We start from the raw sequence: 24653 nt of genomic DNA, 5'->3' as shown, positions 1-24653 counted from the left end.
AGATATCAGAAATCGTGATTTATTTTCTCAAAGACTTTATACTCACAATCTCATCTCCTGGCAACCAATATCCTTCTTGTTCAATACCAGCTTTTGACCCTTTACACCCCACTGTCAGGGTTTCCACAATGAGCCCATCCTTGACTGCTAAACTCAGTTGACGTGTGGTTTCTTTTGGATGCATACCATGGACTCGAGACATATACCTGCACACAAAGCACAGAAGTCTTTTAGTGTTAGTTTTAAATTATAAATGTGTCAGCAAAATATAAACATTTGCAAATGAGTTAAAATAATACACGGTCTAAGTTTTAGATTATTTTTAAACAGTCAGAATTTATATAACTTCCCCTTTCAAATCAGCTTTTTTCCTCTTGCAGCTACCATGAACACATTTAGACAAGTAGTAGCACAGTAAACTTCCACCAAAGAATCCCAAAAAGAACACATAGGGTGCTTGGGCTTGTCTCTGCTACGTCCATTTGTGCCCTTTAAATTACTTTAAACTTGCATATCTCTAACACTTCCTATAGTATACAGAATGCCACAATGTACAGAATGTACAATTAATCTTTGTGATGCTTGTTTGTACAACACATTTACGAAAAATGTGAAATTTATATATCACATATGAAACCCCAACAGCTCAAGTTACTGTGCTAAGTGGTTTTTCTCCTTTTCTTGAGTTAACCACAATGATCACACTGACAAACTCCCTTGGTGAGAAAAGAAAAAAAACACACGAAGCCTTAACTGTGTATATACATGAGATTCAGCTGTGTAATGTTGACCTTTATCCAGTCTAATTTGCTTCTAGGCCAACAACAGATATTAACTTGGAGTAAACAACACAAAATTATCTTCTCCCAAATAAAGATGACCTCTCTGCCTTAAGATCATCACAATTCAGGTATTTTAATAAAGTTCTGAGAACATATTTAGGAGCTGCTGCACACGGAGAGCTGCAATCGTATGCAATCAGCAGACATGTGAATTGACTTGGAACCAATTATTTTGTGGACAATATTTTCCTGCTTATGGATCTCTTAAAGTTACAGAGCTAACTGAATGTCTCTCCATTTTTGTTTCTCCAGGTACTCTGTATTTACCTGTTTACTCAGAGAGAAATTTGTAATTTGCCTGCTTTAAGACAAAGCTGTCAGCTATAGTATCCTCACCTTCCTGTTTCGTAATGAATTCCAGCAACCATAATTCCTTTGTGACTGCCATCACAAATACCTTCACAAAAAATGTAATTATGATCACAAGCAAACTCAAGAATGATTTATTTTAAGGCAGTAGCATTGCATTAAAAAAAGGAGAGTTAAATAATTTCAGATTTTTTTAATAACATGGCTGACAGGAATTTTTAATGCCTTAGAAGTTATAAACTTACAATAAGGAGTGAAGACCATCCCAACAGTCAAGTCTTCAACAACCCCCCTCTTTGAAGACATTTGCCTTTTGAACTTCTTACTGTTTTGTATGAATAAAGATCTTTCCCTTTGCTTCTTTCACTCTCAGGCTTTTGCTGGAACTGGTTTATGCTAATCTGATATTTTTGTTTTGCTCTGAACTGTATATAAAATCGTACAGTAGATTTCTGACTGAGTGGAAGTATATATTTGTATAGTAAATTATGCAATAATCAAAGCAACACAGGACATTTATAAATTTCTGCTTGGTATCAGAGGCATTTAAATAAATGCAGCACATTTGCAGGATCTTGAGGTTTATTTTTTTTAGGATAAAAAAATCTCAGAGGCAGATGCTGCCATTTACCATATTTTACAATGTCTGCCATGACATGGTCCAAGCCTAATTGGTATGTGCATGCTAGCACTGTATAAAAGGTAAGAAACAAGAAATAACAATATTCTGAGCAAGTCTGTGTTCCAAGCTAATATATATGAATCTTCTGGTGGTTTGCACATAGGATCAAGGACCAAAATCAGAAGATAAGGCACATCAGGTCTATCACCTTGGCTGGATGCTCATCTGCCCAACCCTATACCCCTCTACTTCTACAGAAAACAAAACTCAACATGAGCCTGTTCACCTGTTCAAGTGGGATTAAACACCACAAAAAAGTTTTCAAAGTTATCCAAATTCCAAGGTCTGAACCAGGCAGAGACTCAAGTCTATTTACTTCACTTTCAAACAGAGTGCAAGTGAACACCACTGGTCTATAGAAGCATAAAGTGTTGAAGCTTTAAAGCCACATGAAAACAGCTGATTTGCTTATATAATCATGTTACATGTATTTCATGTGTGTGTGCATATATGCACATATTTATGCAAACACAAGTAGCTTCTTTAAGTGCAAATTATCCTTCTCAACATGTTACTCTTTTTTCACCAAATTTTCATTTTTAACTCACTACTAACAACCTCCCCAACAGTGCCATAGCATTCATGTGTCTGTAATTAATTCAAGTCCTTAATAGGTCTCAAAATATAGAGAATAGGCTAACTATCATTCTTCCCATTTTACTGACAGAATAAATCAGTCTCTGAGCATGGAAGTGATTTCCCTACACTTATGTGGTGGGCTGCTAGAGGTCTGAGAACAGAAATCAGGTATTAACGCAGTGCCATAACCCTCAGGGTATCCTGCTGAAGAATCCATGTATTTTGCACTGCATCATCCCTAGTTGCAGAAACACATCCCAACCAAATTCTTAAATGTAAGCTACAGGTTTTGTGATTTCTCACTCATACCTCTGAACAGAACAGATATATAATACAAACCAAAAAGCCTTAAACCAACTGTAATCAGCTAAGAGCTTTAATCTGCCTATTTCCACTGTGGCAGGTTGTGCACTAATGAAAAGGAGCTCAAGGCTCAGATTCGCCCATTTCTCAAATCCAATCTGTGTTCTCAACCAGAGTGAAAGTACTGCTACCAACTAAATTATCTCCCCATTTTGTCCAGCTGTAAATCTGGAGTAGTAAATTCCCAGTGGCTTTTTGAAGTATACTTTAGTCAATGTTCAGCTTGTGCCACTGGAGAGCCACAATGGCTATGTTCTCTATTTTAAAATAAAATGCTATCAGCTTTCATAGGAAAGAACACACATGTAAAGAGAATGGTTTTACTTCAAAGAGTAAAACTGCTGTTTGAAAAATCCACCCTACTGCAAGTTTTTATTTTATTCAAACCTGTGAAGTGTACACGGCTAGATATTCACAAAGACAAGAAACAACACTGTAGGGTTTGGATGAAAACTTATATTGTTTCTTTTCAACCAGAAAAGACAGGAGGTAAGCAAAGATGTGACTATTTGACTATTATTGACTGTTTTCAAATCAGAAAAGTTAAGTTCTTTAATAATGAAATGTGAAAAACTGTCATGACGTGAAAATGCTGAGAACATGGAATAAGTCAAAATCCAGGTCAGAGACAGAAAGCATGATGTTTGGAGTCCCAACTACTACATCAGCCTCATTACTAGATCAGTGAAAAACCAATATTGAGATGCCTTTGTGCAGAAGTGACACCACTAATTCACAGAGTGCAAGTCTTTTCCTGGCACTGCACGCACTGAAGCATCTGGCACCAACAAGTTAAAAAACAAGAATGGGAGATAAAGCAATTCCTGACTGCTGCTTTCAATAAAAGCTGATTAGCCTTACCATGGAGCCAGGGAGTTGAAGGAATACTGATTTGTTACACTATTGCCCAGTCCTCCATATCAACAGATTTGGGAGTGCAATACAACCCAGTCACAAGAAGTAAAGCAAATACACTCAAATGAGTGAGAATAAGGCACAGAGACAAAATAAAATCCTCTAAATCAGCAAGCCAGCGCTAATCAGATAGGGGGCTGAAGAAACCATTTCAAAATACAATTTAACTGTGCTAATCCCTACTATATAAAATGAGGGTCTGTCTGATGAAAAGTGGAGGTTAGGCCTGATAATCTGCATGTTAAATTCAAAATCTCACCAAATGAGGCTGCTTGTCTGTAGAATATTGAAGCAACTGAACTGCTGCTGAAAATTAGAGTGTTTATAGTTCAGTATTTTCTCCATTTATGAACTGGCAGTGCAGACCTCCTTGACATTAGCACAGAAGAATCCAGCAAATCCAGCAAAATTACAGTTTTTGTAATCAACTTCTAAGGGCCTAGTAATGCATGTTTTCAATTATTGCAACACCACTTGGAAAGCAAAGGATAAGGACCTTTAGCATGGAGTTTATTCATTGCCACCCTTAAGCAAACCTCACTGCCATACCATCAAATGTATATTTAAATGTGGTTACTTTCAGTAACAAGGTACTACCAACAGAATCAGAATATATATATGCATCTGTCTGATGGCAAAAGGCAACCTTTAGAGGAGACTCACAAAGGATAATCATTAATAGATTCGTAGATTGTATGTGGACGTGATGCTCCTCTGTATTTAGTCACAAAATATCAACCAGAGAGACAGTGAAACATCAATTTCAAACCTCTTTGGGACTACAGATGAATGGTAGGTGCAAATAACAATAAAATATTGTCATATTCTTCAGTTTATATTATTATAAATATAAATTTATAATATAAATTAGTGTTACCCATCATAAAGTCTTGACCACCTCTCAAGCACATGCAGGGGGGGGGCCTCCAGCAGTTCTCAGAGGGGCCACACAGCCACTTGCTGCACACCCCACCTGAGCCACACTGAATGGTGGGGAGGAAAAATATGCAGGGAAACCTGGTATGGGCCTTTCCAGACTCTTTCCTTCACAGCAACAAAATCTCCTCTAACTCATGCCCTACTTCAGTGACAACTGGATTTTGCCACCACCTCCCTTTCCTAAACAAACTGGACTGCAGGAGTACCTGATCCACCTCTAAATCACCTGCCTGCCCAATATGTATGACATTCCAGAAGCACCAAAGTCTGTCAGCATATCACCAATTCACTCCTAAAACTTCAAAATACTTTTCTCAAATTAGCCAGTGCCCATAATGCCTTTTTATAAAAACCTACATCTAATATATGTGCTTAGTAACACACCTTAAAACTAAAGAAGATTGGTTTGATCTTAGAGGTGTGGAGGAAGCGACTCTAAAGCTGTGATCACCATGGGAGCAAAACAGACACAAAAGTAAAGTAGCCAGCACTTGCAGGGGATCAGATGCTGAACTTTTCACCTACAGCTGTCACACAGCTCATAACTCCTGCCTGGTGCTCTGCAAGACACAGCACGAAGCTAAACCCTGTCTCAAAGAGTCAAATCTATATGGCTTCAACATACAGCATGGAAAAATAGCTAACTCTGCTCCCAAAGAGTCCTCTTGAAGGCATCTGTGGGCTCCTGAGATGCAGAAAATGGTTTAAATGGGCACTGCTATAGTGTAGCCCATACAAGAAAGCTGGGCAGAGAAGGAAGGAAGGCTACTTAGGGTAGGAACCTGACACAGGTATTTTAAAAAAACCTCAGTTTTTCTGAACTCATAAGGAATTGCATTTTCATCCACCTGAACTGAATCAAAAGAAAAGCACCGAAAAAATGTTTCAGCAAATGTATCTGTACAAGACTGAAATAAAATACATATCACAAATAGCTACAAAAATACAACAGTATGGCAAGTGTAGGTAGATGTTAATTTTCATGGCAAACTCTGTAATCTTGGTCTGATCAATTATCTCTCTCTATGCTGGATGCCTCCACCCTCCCCAGTGCAAATGGAAGTAGCAGCCTGCCGCTGCCAGCAGACTATCTGCTGATCCAGGGATGAGCTGAGAACTGATAAATTTGAGGTCTGATAAACTGAGATCTGATAAAATTGAGATCTGAGGAAATACAGCAGATCCCATTAAACTCAACTGAAAGTCTGACATTAATTTTAAATGTTAGCTACAGGTACATAAAAATGTCCTAGATTCAGGGACAGACCTTAAGGAATAATACATAAAATAGAAGGAAAGCAGCCAAAAATCTGAGTTTTATATTGTCTTCCTACCTCTAGTGAGAAATTATGCCTGTTCCCTCAGTTTCAGGGCATGACAGCTATTTTACAGGAGGCCCACACATTTCTTTTAAGTTTTTTTAACATAATCTGCAAAGAATAGGCCAGTTGGTCATATTGAAAGAAAAAGTTGAAGAGATGGCTGTGATTAATTAATTTTTTTTTAAGAAATACTGCTCCATGACATAAGAATTGAAATACACAGGCTCAAAAATCAGGAATCCATCAGCTCTCCTTGTGGAAAGCCAGGTGAGGATCTGTGCTCACAGCTGTATCTCAAGGTCTCACTCTGAAGCTCAGGTTGCCTGCTTCCCCCATGTAGCACCCTGGTACCAATCAACTCCCATAAAACACAGACTAAACATTATGGGTATTTGACACAGATATTCCCTGCTTGCCAGAAAGTGAGAGCTGGTCCGAGAGCTGAAGACAGCACAGACACACAGAGAAAGTGGAACTGGCTACAGTGGGGACGTAGCAGCTCACTTTTGTTTTCTAGGACACTTTTTGATGTATTTACACTTTCTGAAGTTTCAATTATACAGATTATATTCACTAAGATAAACACAACCAAGGCACAATGTTCTCCCTGTGTATTTATACTCCACAATGAGATGTAGGTACAGGAACAGGCTGCATTTGATTTCCACTGCACTACACATATCAATAGCACATGCACAGACCACGCAGGCACTGACAGCACTGCTGCCTCTGCAATAAAATACTTCTTACATGATCTACATTTTATACAGTCCAAAATTCCAAGAATTACAGAGAAAACATGCATTTACTTTTCCCTCCGACATTAGTATCTGCAACATCCATTTTGGAGACACATTATCCAAGCAGGAAATGTTTTTAAAATTTATTTAATCTCTCCTTTGTAGTCTAGAAAGTCAGAATTTGCATGAATGTGGAAACTAATTTTGTGCAGTGTTTTTATAAAACAAAATGAATGCATAAGCTTGATAGTGCAGCATTGAATTTCAGCAGTTCAGCTAAATTCATATTTGCCTGATGTTTGTGCTGCTGCTGCTAAAAGGAAGCTAAGGAGTGATCTTGTTTGTGCGCACTTTAGAAATCCCAGGCACCATTCATGCACCTATAACTATAATCACCTGGGTCATTTCTGTAAAAAGCACAGTAATGTTAACCCAGGTAATTCCCTGATTCAGTATTTTAAACTCCACTCATACTTCACTATATGCTTTAGGTTGTGTAACCCACCAGCAAGACCACGAAAAGCAAGAACTTTAGGTACTAAGCCATTCAACTCATATCCAGAATACTCCCCACCACCATCTTATGGAGGAACTCATCTAAAAAAGGGCTCTCCTCTCATTTTTCCAGCCTAAAATCTCATATGTGACAGTGCTGGTAATGCACACATGCATGCACTGAGCACGACTGGCAAACAAGCACTCATCGTTCGGGGGCACTGCATGCACAGGTACAAATGCTCGTCTATCTGCAGGGCCACTCTTCCACCCAGCTCTTTTCTTTGGATGTACTGAAGAGACAAACAAGTATTATGTGACTCAGAATGTAACATCCCAGCTAATACCTTGCAAATGAAATATTTAGTCAGCTCATATTGAGCATCTCAATTCAAAACATGTTAAAAAAATGAAGCTGGATGCTTTCATCACTCAGTTTTTTAGAGCTTTCTATCTAAGTACCATTCTTATCTGAGTTAAAACCTTTCTGGTTTTGGGGTTGGTTTTTTTGTGTGTGCTTTTTTTTTTTTTTTTTGTTACATTACTTTTAGTCTAGCTGAGTTTCAGAATCATCACTATGTCACACAAATATTCACCTTATTACCATCTAGGGAACAGCACAACGGCTGGAAAAGCCATCAGAGCAGGGCTGCTGCTCTTGGTGATGATATTGTTTATATGAATGGGAATATGAAACCACAGCCTAAAATAGACAGTATGAGTAGTGCTTTGGAGATCATTCTCTCTCCACTGATTACAGAGAAAGCCTTGATGAGCACTTCAGGTCAGATAACAAGCTGTTAAATGGCCATGTCCCGCTCATTTTTATCTCTTACTTCTAATAGAAAGTCACATTTATTTACAGCAAAGAAACAAAACACAAGCTAGAAGTTCCACTTTCAGTTATTACGATGATGCTAAGATTTGGGCAAAAAACATAATTGTTGTGACATAAATATTGTTTTGCTTTTAATAATTAGAAATAAAGGTAGCCTTTTATGTATTTTTCTGTGTAAATTTACACAATTTCAAGACGAATATCAATGGAAGTATGGAGTACATGAAAATGGGGACAGTGATTTTCGAATCAGTTCCATCCCTTTCCTTCTCAATATTCCTACTAGAGCTTATAGTTTGCATGGATTGTATTAAATATTGAATATTACAGCTTTTATAGTAACACTTAATAAGAGGAGTTAAAATGAGTATGCACTTACTAACAAACATCAAACAAGGAGTATGGCTGTGGTTAATAACAATGTGTTTGTGCTGGTACTGTGAGTCGTTTTATTTACCATACTCATGTTCAGCCCAGAGATGACCTCACTTACCAAATCAATGAAGAACATTGACCTCTGAGACAGAAAAAGAAAAATGCCACACTAGCAATATCATGTAAGAGCATTCCTAGGAGAAGAATTATTAGATAAGGAAAATTGATCAAGCAAAATTCATCAGAACACCTGAGCACTAATTTATTTTTTTCAGAATGAACTGTAGGAACAAGATGTGCCTGCAGTAATATTTCTGATCAAAGCAAATACACAAAAAACTCCACCTCAAGCTCTAGTTCTCAACAAAATAGTCATTTATGCTAAACCCTTACAGGTGTAATGATTAGACAGCCAGCTACAGCATCCTTTCCCTTCCCTATATTCTGCATAAAGCAGGAGAGAAAGGCAGTGAGGCTGGAGCAATCTGTCAGTCTCCTGGTGAAGAGTTTTCCACATCAGGCACTGAATTAGTCTTTGACAGCCAGCACTGGAAAGCAGACCCAGCAATTCAGGAAGCAACAGGGGACAATGCCTCAGTACCAAGCTGATGGAAAAATCATCCCTAAGAAATTAGAAGTAACACTGTTTAATACATGTGAACTTCTTTTTATGTGTTCCTTTAACCAGTTTAATTAACATGATTAAATAGAATTGTTACACAAATCGAAGAAATAAGCTGTATCAATAAAGGAGCTCAGTGGGAAAAAGAGTAATTATTAATACACATTACAAACTTAAGATAATACTTCAACCAAATGTACTAATTTAGCAATTTTAATTCCACTACTACTTGGAGCAAATTCAGATATAGAAATGCACTTTTTATAAGAAAACTTTACATTTTTTCCTGCAATGCCTGTTTCCACTCTCTTTAGTCAGTTATGTTTAAAGGCAGCACTTCAAATGGACCATTAATATGAGCAATATTAAAACTAAATAATATCCAAACCAAAAAATAACTCCAAAATCTAACACAAAATTAAGATTAAACACCCTATAAACAGGTAAAAGTTGTATGGTGAATCTATCTATCTACAAAGAAAAGGTGAAATTCAATGAACATATGCCATTGTGAACACCCTTTGTGCAATTAAATCACAATCTTTCATTTATTCTTAAAATTTTTATAAAAAGAGTTTGGCATAGTTTCTTACTTTTCTTTCAACTTTTTTTTTAACCTGGGTATCAAAAGTAATTATTAGCTTGGTGAATATTACCTCATTGGTCAGTCTTAGTACAATTTTACAAGCAATTCTGTGTATCAGTTATGATGCAATAACAGATGAGAACCCCTGTACTTTCCTGCACATATGCAACTCTCAGTGTTCTTTTTGCTACTTTATGGAATACAACTGAGCTTTTGAAAACACAACAAATTTAACCTGAATCCATCATTTAACCTCACTGTGAAGCCATCAGTATAAAAAATTAATGTCAAACAAGTCAAGCATTTTGGTGTCCAGCATATTTTTCTGCAATGTAGTGCTATGCTTGTAACTGCTAGTTATGCACCCATAACACAATTTTTATATATGACCAAAGTACTTGCATTAAAAATTCTGTTATTAGGGAATCAGATGGTCAATTTTAGACTGGTTTTTGTTCTATTAATATAATGATTTTTAACTAAATTGGTCAAAATATCGCTGAAAAAGCAGAGAAGACTTTTGTTTTCTGCAGTATGAGCTCTGACTAAAGATTTACAAGCCTTAAAACTCCAAACTCAGTTCATTCTCTTGATTTAACATAAAAACAGTGTTCTGAAAACAGAAAAACCCCACACTGGTTTGGAACTTACTTAAAGAAGTAGCTGAAGTTTATCATGAGAAACAGAGAAGGAAAGTAAAAGAAATTACAAAGGAGATTGATATAGTGGAGTCAGAAGAAAAAAAAGTGCCTTGTCTTTACCTGTAACAGGAAACACATGAGGAGGTATTGAAAACTAAGAGTTTTTTACCCTGTCACCTCCCAGTGATGTATTCTGTAATGCATATTATCTATAATTCTGCCAGTCCAATACTGAAGTCAGTTTTCTCACAGGTGAACACTGAATAGACAGGCAGCCTCTGGAAGTGACTATGTAGACTGCTGAGGAAGTATCATGCTTTCTATTATCAGACCTTGTACTCCACACTTTTGCTTACCCTTGCATAACTAGGAATTGCTATTACACTGCATATCACAGTCAAAAAGTCTTCAGTGTACTGGCCAGGGTTTCAATAACACTGTTTTCTTCAAATAGTCACATTTAAAACATACATGAAAATTATGTACAGATATGGAAAAGAAGCCAGTAACTCTGGTAAAAAGTGAACTCGTGTGATCACTGAATTCTCCTACATAACAGGAGGATGTTCAAACAGTTGCTTTCAGGTAAGCCTGCTCTCCAGCAACAAAAAGACAGATATTTTAGGGGAATGGCTTGACAAAGGTTAAGAAACCAACAAAGAAAAAAAACAAAACATTTCTAAGCTTGTATTTCAACCAAAGAAATATCAGGTGGTACAATACTTCTGTTCATACAAAGTTTAACAACAGGATTATCTAGTTATAAATCCAGAGTCATCTGCTCTTCTAATCTTTCCCATGGCATACTATTTTTGCTTATGCATGACTGTTTAGTTTAGCAACATGTAGAATACTAGGAAGACTTAAATTTTCATCAAAAGTAGTATGAATAGTAACAGGGTTTTTTTTTTCTAGTAAATATCTAAGCTTCAAATAAGCAATTTCCTTAATTAATTAAACTTGTTCTTCCAATTTTTTTCTTGACATTTCAAGACATATTCTTTTTTATATACTTGTGTGATTATTCCCTATCCATTCAAATCGCTCATTTTCTTATTTATACTCTATTGCATTTATTCTGTACCTGAGAATAAATTGCTCATTCTCAACTTTAATCACTGCTTCTATAAAGGGTTTTCTGTTAAAGTAGACAGACTAGAAAGAGAACAGCAAAATAACTAAGGCAACAAAACCAGATATATTAACATAGCTCTTCTCAGACATTGACTAGAAAAATTCCAAAGACTGATATTTGGAGAAGAAATCCCCCTCCTAGGTCCAGATGTCAAACTGAGAGGATCACATACTCAATCTATGACTTTTACCAACTCCATCTCAACTCTGGGACCAGAAAATCTCATTATTTTACAGTAATCTTTCATACTCAGTAATTCTTTTCTGGCATGCTATCCCATCAATGCTGATTAATGTCAGTCTGCACAGAGCTAAAAGAGTCTACTTTACACTGGCTTGGGTTCTGCTCATTTCTGTTTGACGTTCTGATTGAGCTGCACCTATATTAAATTACAATAGCAAGAATGAGTCCACAGAACAAGTATGGGAAAAACAGCTGTGATCATTTAGGGACCTAGCACTAGCACCATCCTATTTGAAAGCCAATTAAAAAAGATGAAAGTCTTTGTATCTATTAATGAAAAAAAAAATTCTTGTATCACCAATGGGGTAAAACAGCTTTCTGATTGATGGAACAGATGGTTTTGGTATCACTTTATCTGAAAATAATATCAAGTGTGGAATTATAGCATTATCAGTTTTATCCCAGCTAATGGTCTATCCATCAGCTTCACTGCCCCCAAAGTTGGGATACCTCTACCTTGTGTCCTACAGCCACTCTTGGTTTCATTCCCTAACTTATTCTCAGGTTCTTTTCTGGAGAAAGACAAGTTCTCCCTCCAGGGAAAAAGCAAAACATGGCCCAGGGCTTGGTTTGCTCATGACAAAGATCCCAAATGTGAACCATGCCAACAGTGGCTCCTTCTGCCAAGGGCACCCAAGCCAGTTGCAGCACGCTGTGTGTCCTCAGATGGCTGCACATCGTGCCCAGCGGCGAACTATCGTGTCTCTATCTTCAGGTTTCAAGAATAGCATTGCTGTGGGCTGTGTTATTTTTGGAACTTAGAACTGAGGAACCACACACACATAGAAAACAAACAAAGAATATGTCAGGGCCAAAGAAACACTCTGTGAGCCAAAAGCAAGGAGGTGTAGCCCCAGCTCCAGAGAGTGCCAGAGCATTTCCTGTCACCACAGAGATGGTATAGACACAGCCTATAGAAGGGACAGAGAGAGAAGCTAATCAACTTAATTAATCATGAAATGCAACAAAGGGAGAGAGGAAAAAAATCATGAGGAAGGATGTGAGGAAAAAAAGAATTGTTTTGGTTCTTTACATTAGTCTTCATGGAACAGTTTAGAAACCAGAATAATTATCTTTTTATAATGAAAAAAAATCTTGAAAGCTGACAATAATAGTTCTAGAATACCAGATTTGCCAACTGGGTATGTTAATAACATTAACTTAATAGCTAATGAGCTATGAACTAATCATAAAGGTTATGAAATGTTCATATATTGCTACTGAGGAAACCAAGTATTTTGTAAGAAAAGGGGTATATATTTAATTAATAGTTAATTAAATCTTAGGAGTCCAATTACCTGCAAGGGAATTATAGAGAAAACATATAAAAGAAACTGGAAGACTGGAATAGCCAAAAAAAGAGAACTTTATAAACATGTCTGTACAGAAATACTTACCAATCTGCTATGCAACTGAATGTCAATAATTTATCCTACTCATCTAAATATGCATGCCTTTTTCCCAGTGTATTTTAAGGCATTTTATTCCATAGAATCAATTATTGAGGTTACCCCAAAACCAGAACAGATGGAGGATAATGAGGAAAAAACAGGAAGTCAAAGCATAGTCATAATTTTTAACACAATTTAGGGATGAACAATTTGTCAGGCTGCACTCTTGACAGAGGATTCACAGGATATGGAAAGCCATTTCTTCACAGCAAGACATTTGTCTACAGCAAAACTAATACCAATAATGCCCATCTAAATAATTGATACACTAAGGTCAAATTATCCCAATATCAAGTCTAGACAGAAGAATAGGTCATATTTCTTGATAAATACCTCTTAGAAATGTAATTTTGTTATTAAGATATGGGGTGATTTAGAAATACTAGCTAGTTTTTGTAGTCGAATTTTAAACTATTGCAATTCATTGACTTGAGATACCCTGTGACAATGTAAGCCAGGAGAGAATATTTATTTTCTGTACCTTTACAGAAATGCTACCACTGCCTTCAAGTGAGCTCTCTCATTAAATAAAAATGCATGGAATATACTGAGGCTTATGTACAAAGGTAGGAACTTAAACATATATTTTAAAGTCCTCTTCCAAAGGTAGTTTGCATTCAGAGTACTAATTCCTTTAAATTCGCATCACTCTTGCTTCTTGTTAGTATTGGTTTTCAGTCCTTCATTCAGTTTTCAAGTTACTGAAGAATGCTTCTCTCCAACCCATGAAAAGTGCATTTCCAACTACAATGTATCCTCACAGGAAGTCAGTAAAACTGCTGAAGCCCTTTCATATCATGATTTGTCAAGGTTTTTTTTCTGAGACACTGAGTCTGTGCAGTGTGGTCTCTTTCCTACCAATGCCTTAAGTATTTATATAACACTCCAATTAACTCTGTCATACTCTTACCATTTTTACAACAGCATTTTTAATTCTTTACAAAAACAGACACCTTTCCTGTGCTTCTTATTTCTCTGCATGCAATGACTTTTCTAAAAAAATTGCCAGAAGTTCAAAAAGCTTACTAATTAATTTCTTAAAGGCTCTAACTTGCATATTCAAATTTTCCAAGTGACTCTTCCCTTGATGTAAGACAGTTTTCAATCACTTCTAATCACGCATTTTTCTGTTCTTGCCTTTCCCCCTCATCAATTTAAAAAGTAAAGCATACTTGATCTAGTCTACTTTTAATTAAAGGGCCTCTTTCCTTATAGGTTTTTCCTGATAATATCAGAAGTACCTTCTAGTGCTCTAGGCTCCTCCTACACTATCCTCCTACTCTTATGTTCTCTACAGAAAATGTGTGCCTAGTTCGGTTTTTCTTGTCTACTCTCCACTGACAGTACTTTCTGGAAGCCTTCCTTTACCCAAGTAATCTTATATCAATTATACTTAAACTGCACAGGTAACAATTTGCATGTGTTATATAAATTTGTCTGTTTTGCATATTGAGTTGAAACAGTTCACAATCTACAAACAATGAATCCTCTTTTTATATTACAAACATTTCCTCCCAGTCCCAGGTCATCAAAAGTAAATGTTTCTTGAGATGTACAGTATCTTCTACTCAGCACCAGAAGACTAAGAAAATTAAGAACTAAATTAAATAAACAAGAATAGATAAAGAAGAGGGAGACAACCATGCTGAATGCACATTAGGAGAAAACCAACAAATATATTTGCTTAAAAGTAGCAAACCACCTAATGAAGAAAGCAACAGTTCTTCACAACAATTTGCTATAAAGGTGTTTAGACTAACAGGTCACAAAGTATCCAGGACAACATGTCTCTAGCAGCAAATGAATGCTTAAATCAGGAGAAAAGAAAATCCATTCAAAACCAAATCATGAATCACCTTTTCAACATGTGAAGTTCTCTGAAAGTACCCACTTGACACTTCCTATGACACATAGGAAGACTGTTACTTACCTTAAATATGGATTTATGGATTTATAAAAAAAATTCTCTTACTGTTTTTTATGTATTCTTACTCAGGAACATGACATGCTTCCATAATGTCAGTCATTATAACTTTCTATTATTCCCAAGAGGTATTAACACTTCTAAAAAATGTTACTAGTACGAATATTAAAACCCTCTTTTTAGCTCCAACTATGTACACATGCTCATAATTTTCAATTTTGACCACTGGCTTTGAAAATTGTTAGTATTCATATGTTTGCCTACATGCCCAGACACTGATTGATCTTTTAAGGAATTGCAGTTGACCTGACCAAATGGTTTTAAGCCTGGAAGAATATATTAGCTACTCAGTTTTCATCAGAAGAGATATTCTGATGCCATGGTAATTTTGGAACTTTATTTTGAATATTATGTATTATGCATAATCATTTACTATGTCATCTGTGTTTCTTCATCAACCACTAGTACCATACAGCAATTCAAAGGTCTTTATCATTTCCTTGTCAAAAGTTATCTCCATAGGAATGTCACGTAATAGAAACTAGATCAATGTTCATCACTCTTGTCACTGATGTGCATGGGGTGAATTTACAATGCCCAAGCATTTTTTGGATTACTCTTCACTGCTAACAACTTGTTCATCTTTCTCAAAGTACTAAGGATTCTTGTATTTAAGTTTAGTCACTTATTTTTCTTCTGATTGGAAATGAGTCATACAATCTGGTTCTAGACTTTTTTAAAAAATCAAACTACCCATCAGTTACCAAGAGCAGTACTTCTTTTTCTAGTATCTGATTGTTTGTTTTCTTAACCTTTTTGTAATGATTTGTCTGACCTAACTTTACCCAGCTAAATGTTATTCCCACTATCTTAAAGTAGGCATTTCTCATAAGACTGGGATGAATTCCCAGCTAGACATGCCTGTCTCCCTTTATAACATCTAAAAAGAGCACAAACAGCTAACAAACTCAGCTAATATGTAGCCTAGAGCAAGTAATTTGAAATGTTAAAACAGAAAGTGTATAGCATTAGTTTACACACTTGTCTCCTTGGAGACATGATGAAAATATGTATATATGCTTTAATGCTTTCTAAAACTCCACTGCAACCTCAAAAGTGAAATTCCCTAAAATACAATCTCCTTCCAAACCCTCTTGGAATTCCCAATCTCTGTTTGAGAAATTTGCAGTTTGATGGTCCATTTTTCTTGCAGAAGCCAGGTACATTAATTCATTTGGGATGTCATCTTTCCTCCTGCACTTCACTGTCCATTATGTTTGGAGAACCTGAACTGTTACACTTCCACTTATGAAGCCAGTTTTTCCTGTCACTACCACCCCAGAATTCAGAACTTCCAAAGTCTGTCAGTGGACCCTTGTCATGGACCATGTTATAATGATTTTCACTTTGTTAGTCACCTGCATTGTTTGTAACTCTCCCCGTTAGTGGTCTCTGGCTTCATTATCAGTTCACATTGGTTCTGGCAACTGAAGAGTTGCCAGCTGGTTACTTTAGTTCTTTTAAATTATTCATATTGATTACTTTGACTAATGTGACGTACATGTCAGCCTGAAAATGCAGACAAAGCAGAGAGAGCCACAAAGCCCTCTGTTTTTATTACAGTGTAGTAGCTGCTACAAGTAATATCATAGACCTTTCTACACAGTGCAAGCTCCACAGAACAAAGAATATATATTTCTGTGTGTATCCAGCACCTAATACACCTTGATGAATATTTTAACAGTATTAATCAAACGTGGTAATCATCTTATGTCTTTTCTAATAGCATCTTATGCACATCTCAGCAAATATGGCTTCTTATTTATTTGAGCAACCTAACACTTCAGATTTCTCTTTGCCTTCTGGGAAAGTTCTACACTAACCTCTCACATTTTCCTAAAGAAATAGATTATTCACAGATTTTATTGCCCTTTTCTCCTTAACTGTTGTATCTACTTCTTGTATTTTGACCAAGCTATCAACTCCAAAATGCTAAATTCAATTAAAGTACTAGAAATGTTACATATTTCCTAATGATGCTTATGCAAAACAAATACAAGGTAAGATCTCAATTCGATGAATTAAACCTCACTTTTGGATCTTCAGGTGTTCACTCTGGTAAATTTGGTTTTTTATACAACATTAATTAGCAACATAGAATTGCATGTAACTCTTTCACAGTCTCTCACAATGTTTACTATCTCTGTCTCTATGGGCTTTTAATAGTATCAACCTTCCCTCTCACCAAGACTTTTTTTGGAGCAGGTCACTTACTTTGTAATACGGTCAATGTTAGCAATTTGCTTCTGGTTCCGGATTATTTCTATAGCTGCCCAAAGATGCTGGATAGCTTTTGTATCTGCCTGTCGTCTCTTCGTTAGGCGTGCCATGACCTGTTTACCCGGTCAGCTGCAGACAATAAATAAAAAAAATAATAATAAAAAAAAAAATTACACCAAAAAGTTAACCATGAATTATAAAATAAATTACATGAAACATAATTACAAGGAAAAATGTGTTGTTAAATAGCCATGAAATTTGTGTATAACAACATGTTTTCAAGTGTTTACAGAGCAGTAAAAAGAGAAAAAAAAGTCATCTACAAGAACCCCTTTCACATAATCTAAACAGAAGACAAAAGGTAAGTAGTAAAATATATGAAATCAATAAATTTAGTTCATATCTCAGTTCCCTATATTTGGTAAAAATGCAAAACTACCCCAGCCTGAAGCTGCCACAGCCTCCCACACTGCCTAAGAGGGCGAATGGTACTTGACTGCATCATACAGCATAAGCATGAATTCTGACACACAGAAAAAGCTGGACCCACAGTTTAACATAAAACACAGTTCTTGGAGCATTACCTTCATGCTCTTATCATTTACAGGTATTTTTAAAACATCCATTCTATGAGGAAAAACTAGAAGTATATTTTCATGGATGAGAAATATTAACAAAAAAAAAAATTTGGAGCAGTTCCATTTTCTGTGACATGCTAAAACCCAACAGGACCAAAGTGCTTCTGATGGCATTTACCCATCTAACCAACCCTGAACAGGAACATAATGAGCATCTGGCTTTGTTTACAAATTTTCCAAAAGCTGGAGGCAATGAGTACAGATAAGCCATAAATCGCCTACAGCTCTACTACAGGCACCGAATCCCTTTTTAAAAGCTTAACGATGCATTTTGATCACTAAATAACTTTCTTCCATTGCCACCACTTTCTCAATGAAAAAATGACTGATTTATGAGTGCTACCAAGGTCTATAATTTATTTTAGAGCTCTGTCCTCAGAATGAACTCTGTGGTATGCATGCAGATATTTGTAGCTAGCAGAATATTAACTTCAGTAACCCAAAATAATACAAAAAATGCAAAAAAATTTTACCATCTGTGCAATGTTAAAGATGGGAATTTAAGTACTAAAAGTGTCCCTGCTCTCAAATTCAGAAAAATGAAGCAGATTTGAGTATTCTATCAGTTGCAGCAATGTAATTTTCAAGTCTATGGGACCTACAGTTACTTATCAAAGAAGGCTCTCAAGTTTTAGATCTGATATAAGCTCCGTGACACTCACTAACTTTACAGGTGCAATGAAATGAATGGCAATGTTCCATTATTAAGGATAAGACAAAATTAAACAGCATTATACTTTATGTTATGTAGCCCATTTAAAGAGGAAAAAAAAAAAAAGGAAAGAAGATGACGATGAGAAGTGGTATGTACATGCCCAGGTCCATGAGGCATTCCTGGCTGCAGGAGATATCAGGGAAGGGCAGAACACAGCAGCACATGAGAAGATGTGATGTGGTCACACATCGATCCCACATTTCAGCTTTAGAAATCTCCTCTCTCTGGGGTTAAAAGCAAGGGCAACTAGAGGGATCCCCCAGAAAATAAAAGGCCAAGAATACAGTTTTGATGGAAGGATAAGAGGGAATGTGACAGACATACAGCTAAGAGTGACAGCAGTAGATAGCATCGCCTGACAATGATTCAGAGAAAGAAAGTCTCCATTGGGAACAGCAGGAAAAGACACTGCATCCCTGTGAGCTCCTCTGCATTCATTTCACAGAACATGAGGCCATTGCAAGTTAAAAAAAAAACACTGCCAATTTGTAAAAGAAACATGTAACTATTTGTAGAATTTAATTTTTAAGAGAAATAGAGTAAATCACAAATCTTAACACAAAACGCAATAATCTTTACAGACCTATTGTTTTAAGATAAAACTTCTTTCCTAACACAGACATGACTGAAAGATCATTCTTCTTATTCCAGCTCTCTACAAATTCTCTGCTACAAAAGCTGTCAGACTATACGGCAGCCAGCAAGCTGGACATGGGGTCTCTTGCATAGCATCACATCCCCATGTGAGGAGCAAGCGCTTGTCCTTCTTGACCCCGATAGCAGTGTGAAACAACAGACCAGTTCTCAGTTTATTTAGTAATCCCAACTCCTTCAAAAATAGTCGCTGTTTTTGGCAGCCCAGCATATGGCTGCCGTGTGAGCGTCGCACCCGGCTCAGGGGACAGTGGGGTTTTCTCTCACAGCCCCGTGACGCCTGTGCCCAAGGGCCTCGCACAGTGCCAGGTCCTGGGGATGCCACCTGTGCATGGCCCCATGGCCCCACCCGGCAGCCAAAGGGAAGGCTGGCCTTTGGGGATAAGGGATTCCCACTTCCCCGGGGTGGGAGAAGAAGCCCATGCTCGAGGCAGGGAGAGGGAGAGTAAAGGAACACTGTGACCATGAGTTCCTGAAGACCTGTGGCTGCAGAGTGTCAAAGGCCCTATGGGATCACTGTTCCCTTTGGAATGTGCTTTCAGAATAAAGTCTCCGGCCAGCCCCTTGCCCCATCCGCTTGGGCTGTGTCGGCTTGAAGCAAGCCCAGGCCATGCCCTGGGCTATGGCTGACTCAGCCCTCAGGACAGGCGTGCACCTCCCATCCCTGAATGCTGCAGGGCTGCCACATCACTGGGTGTCAGACATCACCCCAAAACACAACCCATGGCTGGCCCCCAAAGGGCAGGGTCCCTGCTCCCACTGCTGCACACACGGCCATGGCTCTTCCCCTCTGTTTGTCTGGAAATAACGGCAATAGGGGCACACATGGGACACAGCAATCACACCTGTTCTATTTCCTTTTTTTTTATTTGTCTATTCAAGATACAATAATTTTAGCAGGTGTTCTGCCTTCAAAGAATATACATTTCACTTTCATAACTTGGGTTTACTATTTAAGGGCACTTTCGCTAAACTCAGGAGTTGACACTCTACTACTGAAATAGCAGTTCTTACACACCATATTGCCAAAAATACAAAAATAGGCTTGTTGTTTTTTTCCAAAAGCCCAGACTACTTTAGTGTTATTTTAATCTTCTAATTTCATGGTGTAGAAAAAAATACAGAGCCTTCTTACATTACAGAAAAAGATTACAAGATTGTGGCATATTTCTTGCTGTTCATTGCAGTCACTCCTCCTCTATGGTAAAACTAACCACAACAGTCTACTCCCTGCACTCCTGCAAAAATATAAGCACTTTTCTATATTATTGCAATATTTTAAAGGGAACTTGAATCCAGCTGTTAATAGTTCATACAATGCCTTTGAGTGCTACTTCCAAGCAACAGAAATCCTCCCAGCATCTCCACAGGAACAACTTACTCATGCAAATAGTAGTTTACATTTTAACAGGAGACATGTTAGAATCTTAAATCTGTATTTATCACTCCCCTTATTTGCTTATGTGTAGGTTCACACACACAAACACAGGAGAGAACGAGCATAAACATGCGGTGTGTGTGAGTATGTGTAAAAATCTATGGCTCAGAGGTTAAGTATCGAAAGAGGCTGACTCACTCAGGCAGTCTTTTAAAGAAGTTTGAAGTCCAGAGACTCTTTAAAACCACAATACAGCATTGTACATTTACAGATAAATGCTTGGAAATGTTACTCATCCTCCTCTTTTGCTATAGCATTCATTTAAAAATCCTGGAAAGAAAAGCTTAAAGCTGAAGTAAACATTCATTTCCTTTGTATGATCTGCTGGGCACTATGCTCATTTAGCTATGGTATGCCCTGTCCATACAAAATTATTTGCTCCATGCCACTTCATGTTTTGTTAGCAAGTTTATGGTAGGATGCAGCTTCTGAGAGAAGGCTGCCAAACAGAGATGACTGAAAATCTAGGAATTTCTATCAGCAGGATCTGTCTTAGATACTGTAGGCATCCATGAGACCTGCAGAATACAAGAAATATCCTCCTAACAGAGAAAGTTTTATGTGGCTGATGCACCAGTTCCCATACTTCCATCACACCCTCACTCACACAGGGCCTAAAGCAAACTATTGATGTTCTCAATTTCCAACTCTAACTTTTCCTCATGCACTCTGAGTATGGTTTTACTGTACTTTGTATTTTGAATCCCTCTTTAATGTCCTAAACACAATGTGAAAAGTATACCACTTTTCTGTGTGCAGCTTCCCTCGAGAGCCAAATGTTACCCACACTTGTTAGAGGCAGGCTCAATGAATACAAAGATAACACACACACAGCAAAGCTTATCTTCCCTGGGTCCCCAGCGCAGCCTCACTGCCACGTGGCAGCAGTGGCACAGCAGTGGCAAGGCGGGCACTGTCAAAACAACAAGGCTAGCAGTCATTAGCACACACTTGGCTGAACCAAATGCTGTACAGCTGTCTGCTGCAACAGTGGTGGATACGGAAATCTGAACTGCAAGTCAAAATAAACAAAAATCACCTTGCAGCACGTCAAGGAATTTAGCCCAAGGAACCTCCTGACCTGCTGCTTGCATCCAATTTAGCAGATACTATCGAGCACTAAGTTTAGCTAGAAACTCTCCCTACATACCAAAAGAACTCAAAGGTAGTCAAATCTTGCCACATGTCAGCTGTTAAACACCATCGTCCAAGCAAAATACGATGCTTCTGAAAACTTAACTAATAAATTGGACTTTGCACCAAAGCAGACGGTGCTACAGTTGGGTGCTGCTGCTCTGATGGGAGCTGCTAATTAAGAGCTGACAAATAGCTTGTTAAATCCTCTGTTGGTACTTCACTGTAAGTGAGGCTACCTGTGGTGCTCAGCCCTTCCAGTGCAAAGTCAAACAGGTTAAACTCCATCCCTGCTATCAGCCACCATTTGGCTGGGACTCCCTGCGCACTTAATTGCAATGGAAAGAAGGTTTAAGGAGTTGATCCTTGCTACTGCTCAGCTACTGGTTGCTGCCTTTTGGCCTCGCAGCCCTGGGACTCGCTACTGTTTCTTCCACAATACACAGTGAAAGATTTTAGGCTCAACAGCAGGAAGAAGTTAGGCTTGGTCGTAGTTTTAGTGGCTTTCATGCTGAGTTTGAGTCCATTGGGAACTTAAACACAGACTCAATTTCATATTTATAAGTACTTTATAATATGGGGTCTAGTGTTTCTTAAAGCTTAACTTTTTATAGTAGGTATAAAACTGTATATATAAGCAGTACAAAGAGTTCCAAATTTCTAGCTCTGTTCTTGTACTAAATAGGAGTCTCTACCATTAAAATCCAGATTTGCAAATTGATGCATAGTTTGGGTCCCTGGACTTTATACAGATCTTCACTCTACTGTGAACTTCTGCAAGCTTAAAATTTAGTTTACAATTTAAACTGCTGTTGAATCATATCTTGCATCACTGGTGTAGTGGGAGTGTGAACTCTTAGTCTTCCCCTCCTACAACAATTGTGATTAAAAGTGGTAATTATTCTATTTTTACATAGGGAAGGTACAGGTGAAAATGTCTTGACTGAGCAGCAGCATAGGTCATGCATGGGGAGAAAACCAGAGAAGGTTTAATTTCATGTCTGCCTTCCATAGCTGGTGATCCAAAAATGTGGGGAGAAGCTGCTAGGGTGAGGAAAAAGCTTTTGGAAGGAGAAATTCCATATTTTGCTTACCATTTATTTGTCTTCATGAGTGTGGAGGATTATAGGCATAACCAAGGATTTGCTGGCACCTGGTAGCAGGAGATTCTCTATTGTAAGACTGTAGGTTATCAAAAATAAAGATTTTGCATACAAAGCCATTTTCACATGTTGAATAACACAGTGGTTTGGTATACTAGATATTTATTTTGGACTTAATCCCAATCCACTAAAATCAACAAATGCCTTTCTGCTGACTTTCCAGGGTTTTGGAGTAAACTTTCAACTGCTGTCTGATTGCCACATCCTCACAATGAAGAACTTAGGGATGTGTTGAGTGATGTTAGGGAAACTGAAAGATGTAATAAAGGCTTGTGACTGAAATAGGGAAGATTTCTTTGTTAATTAAACTAAACTCAAAAAATTAGACTATAAATTAATAAAAGTTACTGAATTCTTTGGTGGTTTAGTTTTTTTGGGGTTTTTTTGGATTTTTTTATTAGGAGATTAGTTCAGGCTGTAATGCTGTCCTTTTGGAAGTTATTAAAATACAGATTTTTGGATGTTGAATGCATGTCATTCCTAATGAAAATCTTTTCATTTCACTGTTAGCTTAAGGTCTACACAGTCTAATCAAAAGAGGAAAGTTTATTAGCATAATTATCCTAAATATTTCCCATGTGCAAGTGCAATACCCCTGCTGATCTGTGCAGCTCCACCTTTGCATTTCCCAACTGCAAGGTTTGTAACCTTGATGTCATGCAACTTTTTGAGTGAGGTTTTGCACAGCCCCCTGAAGTGCAGTACAGACACAAAACAGGACTGCCTGAATATAAAACTGTAATGTTTTGCTTTGTTCTCTCTGCAATTTAATTTTTTCCCCAACTCCTGTACACAGAATACATGAAAGCTTTTGCTTTTACCTTATGCCATTTCAAGATGGCAGTGAGCCACTGTAGAAATCTGAGCCAAGGACATTACAGAATTCAAGGCCCCAAGAATACTTTTACTACACATATGTGCAAGGTCTATTTTAATGCCTGATACCGCATTTATTTCATCTGTATTGTATTCTATTCATAATGATTAAGTGTCCTTCACTGGGGCTAAGGCACATGGCATTTGAATGTTAAGCTCAGACATTCTGAATCACCAGTATACAAATGGTAGAACTCTATTTTTCTTTTGGAGCCAAACTTGGACTTTCTTGTTTAATTAACTCACCCTGTTAGAGACCACTTGACACAAATGTTGAGGTGCCATCCCAAAAGAGAATTTCTGAAAGTGTAAGTGCAAACAGAGTATAACAAAATCTCATATGAAGCATCAACACAAGATGCTGAGAAAGACTGAATAATAGCCATATACTCCAAACAAAGGCTGTCAAAGTTGTCTTGTCAGCTATCAAATACAAATATATGTACAGGACTAAACTGCATTCTGCTGCCTCTCCAGCCAGTCTCAGTCTGGAATTTCACAGACAACAGCAAATGCCATCCTAGTATTTGAAAGAAACAATCCTTTGTTCCTGTCTGGCAGAAATCACTGAATAAAGAACTTTATCTAGCAATGCAAGTCTGGAAAAGAGAAGAGCATAGCTGCCAAAGAAAGTAGTGTAATTGAAAGAGCTGAAAGCAAAGAGCCAAAGTGGCAACCAGCAATGTAACTACACCAGTTTCTTCCAAATGACTTTTTTTGTAATGGTCATCATGTTTTACTCTCGGTACTGTGC

The 24653-nt window shown here is 37.4% G+C and overlaps 1 protein-coding gene across 6 annotated transcripts in view; it reads right to left on the bottom strand.

The window, feature by feature from the left end:
- Positions 1-24653, bottom strand: part of ZMYND11 (zinc finger MYND-type containing 11) — a 105032-nt gene that overhangs the window by 43646 nt on the left and 36733 nt on the right. For all 6 annotated transcript variants that reach the window (XM_058831552.1, XM_058831556.1, XM_058831557.1 and 3 more), the window contains exons 2-3: positions 17276-17410; positions 47-206 (exon numbers count right to left, since the gene is read on the bottom strand). In XM_058831552.1, the coding sequence (XP_058687535.1) occupies positions 47-206; positions 17276-17391 (276 nt within the window). In that variant the 5' untranslated portion in view covers positions 17392-17410. The remainder of the gene's footprint in view (positions 1-46; positions 207-17275; positions 17411-24653) is intronic.

This window comes from Poecile atricapillus, chromosome 2, assembly GCF_030490865.1.
Source record: "Poecile atricapillus isolate bPoeAtr1 chromosome 2, bPoeAtr1.hap1, whole genome shotgun sequence".
Taxonomy (NCBI): domain Eukaryota; kingdom Metazoa; phylum Chordata; class Aves; order Passeriformes; family Paridae; genus Poecile; species Poecile atricapillus.
This window is presented reverse-complemented; position numbering and strand designations above follow the sequence as displayed.